This window comes from Physella acuta, unplaced genomic scaffold, assembly GCF_028476545.2.
Source record: "Physella acuta isolate Inbredline_101_S28 unplaced genomic scaffold, ASM2847654v3 ptg000648l, whole genome shotgun sequence".
NCBI lineage: Eukaryota > Metazoa > Mollusca > Gastropoda > Physidae > Physella > Physella acuta.
In genome coordinates, this window is record NW_026732167.1 from 408,002 (window position 1) to 418,702 (window position 10,701).

At 35.6% G+C, this 10,701-nt stretch overlaps 2 protein-coding genes across 2 annotated transcripts; both read left to right on the forward strand.

Moving 5' to 3' along the window:
• The first annotated feature begins 1,085 nt into the window (after positions 1 to 1,085).
• On the forward strand, positions 1,086 to 2,538 carry LOC131948568 (ficolin-1-like). The gene is made up of 2 exons (XM_059310160.1): positions 1,086 to 1,223; positions 1,661 to 2,538. The coding sequence occupies exons 1-2, from the start codon at positions 1,151 to 1,153 to the stop codon at positions 2,326 to 2,328; spliced, it is 741 nt and encodes a 246-aa protein (XP_059166143.1). The 5' UTR covers positions 1,086 to 1,150; the 3' UTR covers positions 2,329 to 2,538.
• Positions 2,539 to 7,714: 5,176 nt separating this feature from the next.
• LOC131948563 (ficolin-1-like) lies at positions 7,715 to 10,523 on the forward strand. Its single transcript, XM_059310156.1, has 2 exons — positions 7,715 to 7,852; positions 9,241 to 10,523. The coding sequence occupies exons 1-2, from the start codon at positions 7,780 to 7,782 to the stop codon at positions 9,906 to 9,908; spliced, it is 741 nt and encodes a 246-aa protein (XP_059166139.1). The 5' UTR covers positions 7,715 to 7,779; the 3' UTR covers positions 9,909 to 10,523.
• The last annotated feature ends 178 nt before the right edge of the window (positions 10,524 to 10,701 follow it).

Below are 10,701 nucleotides of genomic sequence, written 5' to 3' on the forward strand. Positions count from 1 at the left end.
ATTCTGCTGTTTTTATAACCGACTATACACGACAAACGTTAGTTTTATCTGTGGACAGTTTAAGGCTATCACCGGGTGGGGGGGGGGGGACACCAACTAAACGTCGCAAAATTTGCCTGAGGAAAAGGGTTTCTCAAGAACTGTAATAACTGTGGGGTGACACCAAATTTAATAATTTACAACAAATAGAATGATTTTTCCACTTGAATTAATAACAGATAGAGTTAGGCCCTAAATGCTATTTCTAGGTGGATTAATATGTTTGCACACATTAACGACTTTCAACAAAACGTTTGGGTGGGGGGGGGGGTGACACCAAATACACAGTCCATCGAAATAAATTGGAGTGACATCACAATGGAAAATTTAAATCTACATAACATTCGATTAAGCAACTTATTATACAAAAGCTTTCGTGTGTGTGTGTGTGCATGCAAGTGTGTGTGTGTTTGTAAGTAAGTGGAGGTAGGTGAGTGACACCAGTAGAACGATAGTTGAACATTTGATTGGTTATCTATGCTGTGTGATATGTTTAATGGGTTATTTTTCTATTCCTGTTAAAAGTTGTGTGATATGTGTCTAAAATCAATGTATTTATCCATTGTAAATAAATAGAGGTTTAAAAATGTGAGAGACAAAAATGGAACATGAATAATGGAAACCATAAACAATAAAAAAAGCGATTATCAGATAAATAAACCTGGTTGGCTAGCCACATATTGACCCGTTTTTGTCAGCTTAAAGTTTTAAAACAAAAATTCATTTTAATCATTATGATAATTAATGTTATATAAATATGAAATATATATATATATATATATATATATATACATATATATATATATATATATATATATATATATATATATATATATATATATATATATATATATATATATATATATATATATATATATATATATAAATCATCCGACCTAGCGACGCAACTGCGCATTTAGTTGTGTAGACATATCAGTTGTGTAAACAATCTGACTGTAGATGTCAATCCTTTATTTACAAATTATTTCATATCCGTCTCTGATTTCTCGGTAGACCAAAAACATCCGGTTCTAACGTATATAACAAGCGCTTGAAACTAGTCCGTAAAATAACCCGAATTAACATTTTAAATACGCTTACTGGTTTTAAAATGTTCGTAAAATTTTGTTTCGTTTTCTGCCTGTTCTCAGTTTTTCAAACCATCTGTGCAGCTAGCCCTATCGGTACGTTGATCAACTTTATATTCATGTTTTTTAGGCCTGGTTTTGAAATTACGTTTTATAATTTTTTAATAATATTTTCACGTTTTTTTTTTGTTAATATGCAATTAGGCATTTAGTTGCAAAGTCCACTATAAAACGCCACTTAATTGATAAATGGATGTTTTAAAGAAATAGTTTTAGCAGGGTTGGAACCCAGGTTTCGAACTTTTCAGTGTGACAATTTGTTACACTGTATTACGATAAGAGTAAGTTACATTCTTTCGATATCTGGGGAAATTCGCTTTCAGAATAAAATTTAAATAGGTACAACACAGAACAATTTTTATGTTTTCACAAGCAATGACAACAATAGTATTTGTCTTTGGTGAATATTTACATTTTTTTTCTGGCCACAACAAACTTGTCGTTAATTTATGTTTTGTTCCTCTGTCTGAAAGGTTATGTAAACAACAAAACAGTGCATGCAGCTCTAGAACTGTTCTTCCCAACGGCACCAGACACGTGCCGGGATGTGGTCAGTTCTTCACCCAGACCAGTGGTCATCCTGTCAAGTGGACTTGAGGTGATGTGTGACACACAAACAGACGGGGGAGGATGGACGGTGATACAGAGAAGATTCAACGGACAAACAGATTTCTATCGGGGGTGGGAGGAGTACAAGTATGGGTTCGGAGATGTGGATGTCGGAGAATTTTGGCTGGGCAACGAGAACATTCACCGTCTGACGTCACAAAGACGATACGAGCTGAGGGTCGATTTTAAATTTAACAACACGGACTACTTCGCTAAATATTCAAGGTTTCGCGTGTACGGAGAATCGGAAGGTTATAGGTTAAAGGTCAGCGGTTACTCAGGTAACGCTGGGGATTCTCTGATAAACGTACACAACAACCAGAAATTCAGCACGTTCGACAAGGACAACGACATCCATACAAACAACTGCGCGGAGCTCTTCCACGGCGCCTGGTGGTACGGAGGATGTCACAGCTCAAATCTGAACGGACTGTGGGGAAACACCGAGTACGCCAAGGGACTGACCTGGGTCACAACGACAAATTACTACGCGAGTGCGACGTCGGCAGAGCTGAAGATTAGACCGATTTAGTTAGGAAAAGTGTAGAAGAGCTTATACATTATATTTGTAGTTTAGCTGAGTTTATACAACACATATGTAATAAAATATTAATCTAGCAACCTTATTACAGGAAGCTTTCTTTCAAAATGCTACAATCACAATTTGATTTTTATCAACGTAATCACTCTGTCTATGTATGCTTATTAATATTTTATGTAAAGAAACGCAACGTAAAAAATATATTTACTTGTTTTGTTTTTAAACGCACGGTCTTAATTTACTTGCATTTCAAAACAAAATGAAATTATTTTCTTTCAGGCCGTACAAAAACACAAAATATAAGTTATTTCCTATTGTCTAGCGTAGGTACTTGATACAGAAGAGGTACACATACATATAACCTACACATTCTCATTGCAGCCAGTGGCGGAACTAGAAAAAAAGGGCCACCCCGCATAAAAATGTTTTAGCCCCCCCCTATATATATATATATAAATAAATAAATAAATAAATAAATAAATAAATAAATAAATAAATAAATAAATAAATAAATAAATAAATAAATAAATAAATAAATAAATAAATAAATAAATAAATAAATAAATATATATATATATATATATATATATATATATATATATATATATATATATATATATATATATATATATATATATATATATATATATATATATATATATATATATATATATATATATATATATATATATATATATATACAAACACAAAATACGAACATAGGATACTCATTGCTGGCCTGTTCGGGTTTTGGAAAAAGTTGTTTTCTTTTCCATGTGTGTGAGCGCATTAGTCTATTTGGAAATTTTTTAAAAATTTTTTGCTATAAGACCTTTTCACCTAAAGTCGGTCAAAAGTATATAAACCGTGAAAGCTTTGTATAAATAATGGTGTCTCGTGTTATGTTTATTTTTATTTTTTTCCTATTTATATTATTAATTTATTTTTAAAACATTTCCTTTTCATACAATGTCATTCTTTAGTAAGTACTTTATAAAAAATAATAATAAGGAGAAGTAATTGTTTTTTAATTTGTTTAGTACAAATCTATTAAAAGGATCGTATGAGCACCCCCCCCCCCCCCCCCATTGACAATTTAAAGAAGGGAAATAAGTCAAGAAAGTGGTTTGAACGTTTGCTTATCTTTGATAAGTTTTATTATAGGAGAAAGAGGACTCGGCTTTCACAGTGGTTTAAAAACAAAGATAAAAAGAATATACAAGAGCATGAGAAGATGTCTATAGAATAAAGATAATCCAACCGCAGCTACGGTGATCTTTTTACAAAACAACCATCAAGCCAAAAGATGAAAGAAAATAAAAAAAAACAATTTAACTATAAAACATTTATTATGGTCGGCTGTGGGCCCCTAAATGACGTGTGTCCCCCCGCATTGCGGGGTCTGGCGGCACTGTAGTTCCGCCCCTGATTGCAGCGTGCACCAATAGTGAAACACGATCTCAAAACCTGTACTAAAAATTCAAACTCGTCTTCTCACAGCCTTAAACCAAACATTGAATAAATGTATACTTTACAATGATACTGATTGATGACATGCCTACTGATGTATGTTAAGTTACGCATAAAATGCCATCGGGCAGGCAAGCACAAAATTGCTAACCCAATTTGACCCAAGTTCTCGAGTCTTCAGGCAAATGTGTCTCGGCTGTTGGGGACTGCAAGAGAAAACTCTGAAATATAAAAAGAGTAGAGCCCCTTAGCCCATGTGACTTCCTTTCGGAAGATTCAGTGACACTGCTGATTCCAAGCTGTACAGGCAGGCTCTGTCCCTTGGGTCAATTAGCTGTGTGGGGAGAGGGGGGGGGGCTGATACAAGGGGCAACACCTGGCTCTTCTAATCTTATGGCCCCGGCTTTCAGAGTTTCTTCCCGAACAAAATGATATTTATATTGAAAAAAAATATTTTTACCAGTGTCCGCCCCCACCCCCCCCCCCCCCCCGAAAACTTAGTCCACCCCTACCCCGAAATATTGTCACCCTTGACCTTCCCCACCCCCGCCCGGAGAAAAATGTCTGAAAGAAACACTGCAGGCTTTTTGCTTGGATTTCAATTGAAATTTAGACTATGGAGACATATTTTTAAAATGCTGTCCAGTTTGTGAATTACATTTATCTCATCGTAAATTACTTTTTTAAAGTACACAAAATGCTTTTGTTTATTTATATATTAATGGAAAACGTATACTGTTGCAATAATACCACAGTACAACCGTGATTAAATCAATTGTTTAATTAAACATATACAAATATTGACTACCATGTGTTGTGAAATTTTTTTTATCTTGTGTTCTCGTGTCGTTGTGAATATATGTTTCACAGTAACAGTTTTCGGGGAGGAGGTGGGGGTAGGGGGCAGAAAGTTCCGGGTTATTGACGTTTAGTACATATTTTTATTTTCTGTCAAGCTCTTTTTTTTCTTCTGGAAAACACATAGAGGTCAAGAATTTTAGTTAAGATCAGTGTTTCTTCTAGACTTTTTTCTCCGGGGGGGGGGGGGGGGCACTTGATATTTACGGAGGGGGAGGGCGGTCAACATTTTTCGGGGGGGGGGGGGGGGTGCGGACACTAGTAAAAGTGTATGTTTACTATATAAAATCTATCTCGTTCGGGGTGGGGGGGGGGGGTAGACTTTCTTCGGGGGAGGGGGGGAGGCGGAATGCTTGGAAGAAACTCTGATTATTAAGATACCCTAGTTTCTCTCCGAACCGACGACGCGACACCGCGAGACAACACGAACACAAAGAGAACCGTGTCTCGCGTCATATCCTGGTTCACGCGTCTCACAAGCTACTGGTTAAAATAAAAATATCAGACCGGCAATCTCAAACAACATGCGCATTAAAACCTCCGGGGTTGATGTAGTACATGTGGTAGAGATAAACTCGAGTACATAGTAACTTACCGTATCGATATACGTCATCTGCGTTCTTACCTGACATCCTGTGGGCGTGTTATGTCTTACCTGACATCCTGTGGGCGTGTTGATGTTACCTGACCTCTAATGCAGGTATTTTCTTACCTGACCTACCATGTGCATTTTGTCTTACTTAACCTCCTATGGGTGTGTTATATTTCACCTAAATTCCCATGGGTGTGTTATGTCTTACCTGACCACCCATGGGTGTGTTATGTCTTACCTGACCACCCATGGGTGTGTTATGTCTTACCTTACCTCGAATGCACGTATTTTCTTACCTAACCCGCCCCCCATGGACGTGTTATATCTTACCTAACCTCCCATGGGTGTGTTATGTCTTACCTGACCACCAATAGGTGTGTTATGTGTTACCTGACCTCAAATGGGTGTGTTATGTCTTTCATAACCTCCCGTATATGTTGATTGACCTCCAGTGGGTATTATTTCTTACCTGACTTCTCATAGTTTCTATGATTTCACGTTCCTAAAGGCGTTCTCATAAATAATATTCCACGTGACCCAATTTTACATATAGACCTATGTGAAATTTCGTCTAAATAACTGAAGCAGTACTTGAGTTATAGGCTTTGAAATCCGAAAGCAGAATAAGTTCCACTTCCGGTTACCGGAAATCGCTGGAAAATTAATACAGATCTACAAATTTAATCTAATACTTATAAATGAAATTTTGTCAAACTAGCTGTAACGGTACTCAAGTTATCGTGTTCACAGACACACACACACATACACATACATAAACACAGTAAGTCGAGATTAATGAAAATATCGATTTCGATTTCTTTCGCACAATTACAATACTTAAAAAACCAACCAATTAATTAAGTTAACTAATGTAGATTGTAATTATTTTTCCCCCGCGAAACGTCAATGATCGAATAATTTAAAATTTTTAAAGGATACCATCTTAAACAATATAGTACGGGTTATTTCGGAGGATACGAGAGTTTTGTTTTAAGAAGACAAATGGAACAAACACTTTGGCTTAGAAACACTTTGGCTTAGTAACAAACACGTTGGCTCAGCAACAAACACTTTGGCTCAGCTCAGCAACAAACACTTTGGCTTAGCAACGAACACTTTGGCTTAGCAACGAACACTTTGGCTTAGCAACAAACACTTTGGCTCAGCAACAAACACTTTGGCTCAGGACAACAACAAACACTTTGGCTCAGGACAACAACAAACACTTTGGCTCAGGTCAACAACAAACACTTTGGCTCAGGTCAACAACAAACACTTTGGCTCAGGTCAACAACAAACACTTTGGCTCAGGTCAACAACAAACACTTTGGCTCAGGTCAACAACAAACACTTTGGCTCAGGTCAACAACAAACACTTTGGCTCAGGTCAACAACAAACACTTTGGCTCAGGTCAACAACAAACACTTTGGCTCAGGACAACAACAAACACTTTGGCTCAGGTCAACAACAAACACGTTGGCTCAGGACAACAACAAACACTTTGGCTCAGGACAACAACAAACACTTTGGCTCAGGTCAACAACAAACACTTTGGCTCAGGTCAACAACAAACACTTTGGCTCAGGTCAACAACAAACACTTTGGCTCAGGTCAACAACAAACACTTTGGCTCAGGACAACAACAAACACGTTGGCTCAGGTCAACAACAAACACTTTGGCTCAGGTCAACAACAAACACTTTGGCTCAGGTCAACAACAAACACTTTGGCTCAGGTCAACAACAAACACTTTGGCTCAGGTCAACAACAAACACTTTGGCTCAGGACAACAACAAACACGTTGGCTCAGCAACAAACACTTTGGCTCAGCAACAAACACTTTGGCTAAGTAACAAATGAAGTACTAGTAACGAATACACAGTCCCTTCTAACGTATTATCGTACTAAAAACCCTTATGTGAATACTTTTTTTTAAATCAATATGGTATTCTTGCTAGACTACATGGAATTTGTTTCTCGCCCATTAATACATTTTACAAATTTAGTAAAAAGAACGTCGTGTTCATATCTAGATTCAAAGCAAAATTATTATACTTTTCTCATAATATCCTTTCAATATTTCCATAATTTAAACTTTTTATCTCGTCAAAGTCTGACTACTGGTATAAAGACACTCTTACTTAGACTTACCATAGACAAATCATCCTATCTAGATCTATAGAAAGTAAGTTTTTTTCTGTAAATTACAAAGGAAAAATTTTACTAGACACGCTAAGGCTTATTTTCTAAGAAATAATCTTATCTATAAGTGATAAGGATTTCAGTAACTTAAAACAAAATGTTTACTAGACCTAGATTCACAAGCCAATGATTTAGCCAATCGTTTCGTTGTGTAAACATATCCAATTTTTATTATCTAAACATGACGTCAGTTTTTTTAGTAGTGCACATCCGCGAATTTTTCTGGGTTGCAAGACACATCCGGGATTTACGTATATAACGTGAAGTTAGTCCGACAATACAACATTCCGTGATCCTATCAGCTACTGGCAAATTGAAAATGTTCTACCAGTTTTGTTTCATTTGCTGCCTGGTCACAGTTTTTCAAAACATTCATGCAGACGATTCCTATGGTATGTATTTCTCGATTGAATAATATTTTAGTTTAACACATTCAGAAATATCCTAGTCTGCTTGCTTTTGAGCAGATGTTCTAAAAAATGAAAATTTTGAATTTATTTCTTAATATATATATATATTATATATATATATATATATATTATATATATATATATATATATATATATATATATATATATATATATATATATATATATATATATATATAATGTGAAATATGAGTCACTGCCAGATTTTCTTGAAATGCTTCGGCATTAAGCAATTTCTGCCTCGTAATTGTTTCTTGGTGAGACAAAATAAGTAAAATAAAAAAGAAGAGCTAGCTGAAATTGGAGTCAACTGCCTATATGGTACATAGCAGGTTGACACGTAATACTTAATTGTGTTGGAGGGGATCCCTACCAAGATTACAATTAAGTACGAAGAAGAAGTTTGAACTTAAATTCTACCATCCCGACTTGTTTTGTGGTGGTGAAAACTTGCGATTCATATTTCACTCACTTTAACCGAACATATTTAAAAAAAACCTTTGTACATTAGTTAAGATCCGTTAAAAATGCAATGAAATAATAAAATATTTAATATTTTAGAACAATTATGTTAAAAGTACTATTAGTGACTCGTTTTGGTTTTCCTTTAAAGTGATTGTTTTTTTGTCAAGCGATTTTTAAACACTAAAACTAACTATCTGCAAGCGGAATAAAAATTATGACATCTATAGGGCTGGTAAGTAGGTCAATAAACAGTTCTACGGCTCAATAAAACCTGCATGAGCCATAGAACTGTTTATTGACCTACTTACCGACCCTATCGGTAGCCTACATCCGCTTTAATTTAATGTTATATCCGACCTGTCTACTGACGTTCGATTACATCCTGGAAAGACAAGGTCAAACTTCCTTCACTTTAGGGTGTGGACCTCATGGAAAAATAAACAATGCGTACAACCTGAACTGTAGTGTGTATTGTTATCACAAGCGCCTAAATGGGCGTATAAACAAAATCACTTATTGCTAACAAAAGTGTAGAAATCACGATTAAAAAATACAATTATAAAAATAAAGTAAGAGAGAAATATATTGATCTGTATATACAATTAACATAACTTACGCATTTTTTTTGTTTATTACTACAGCTAGATTTGTATGCAATATTTACATATTATTAAAAAAATGTTTTTTACTGTTAGAAAAACAGTTGTGATTTTATTTATTTTGTAAATTGAAAATCCACACGGTTCATTTAATTAAAATAACAATTTTTAAAAAATGAAGGTAAATGTGACTTAAACTCGTATGATTTTTACTAATTCTTTTTTTTTCAAGCAAGAGTTTAAAAAACAATCTGATGTGTCTTTAAAACAATTCTCGTATGTTTTCAGGATATACCAACAACAAAACAGTGCAGGCAACTCTAGCTTTGTCTTGCCCAACTGCACCAGACACATGCAGGGATGTGGTCAGTTCTTCACCCAGACCAGTGGTCATCCTGTCAAGTGGACTCGAGGTGATGTGTGACACACAGACAGACGGGGGAGGATGGACGGTGATACAGAGAAGATTCAACGGACAAACAGATTTCTATCGGGGGTGGGAGGAGTACAAGTATGGGTTTGGAGATGTGGATGTCGGAGAATTTTGGCTGGGCAACGAGAACATACACCGTCTGACGTCACAGAGACGATACGAGCTGAGGGTCGATTTTAAATTTAACAACATCGACTACTTTGCTAAATATTCAAGGTTTCGTGTATATGGAGAGTTGGAAGGTTTTAGGTTAAAGGTCAGCGGTTACTCAGGCAACGCGGGAGATGCACTGACAGCTAGACACAACAACATGAAGTTCACAACGTTCGACAAGGACAACGACATTTACACCGGAAACTGCGCTGAGCTGTACCACGGCGCCTGGTGGTACGACACATGTCACGTCTCAAATCTCAACGGACTTTATGGCAACACGGAATACGCCAAGGGACTGACCTGGTACCCTACCACAAATTACTATGCGTCGGCGACTTTCACTGAGATGAAAATAAGACCAATTTAAGAAGCAACAATTTTAGAAAATGAAGATGTTTATAGAATTAAATGATTACAAAAATTGTTGTACCTAAAGATATTTTTTTTAATAATGTTTCATTATCTTGAAAAAATCCAATGCAATTGTCCAGTCCCACCTTAAATGTTACCGTTTCTAAACTGACGATCAATAATGTAGCAGAAGTAGTCCTCACGTTATTTTTTTACCTTTGACATACGAGGGTATGGCGTGGGTACTTTGCTTTTCTAGCCGCCTTTCATTCTTAATGTCAGGTACTGATGTGAGCTTGGTTGGGCTTTTAAAGTTCCAGGGGCTCAGTTATTTCCGTTAGTACCTAAGACTAAGTCTAGTTTTTTTTTCTCTAGATCTAGATTTTTAGATCTAGAATCCAAATAAAGTAAATTTTATAAGTTTATGTCAAGAAAATTGTATTGTATACATTTCATAGCGTAAGTAGACCTAAATCAAATTTGAATTAAATAGTTCATGTCTTTATATTCTAAAATCGTTTTGTGATCATTCCTTCGTGTAAACATCTGTGACGTCATTGGTAATCGCGTTCTTGTCACAACTATAAAGACTTTTTCCGGTTGCATAATTAAATATGTTTTTTCTACATTCGAATTCGCCTTTATTTTTTATTTTTCTTCTTTAAATAAAATTTTGTTTATACATTTAAAACATCTATTATTTTGAATAAAAGTCCGTATCAAGTTCTCCATATATCGCTGAAGACACTGATATGATAGTCTGTGAAAAATATTTTACGGACAGAGAGAGGGAGAGAGAATCGCGCACA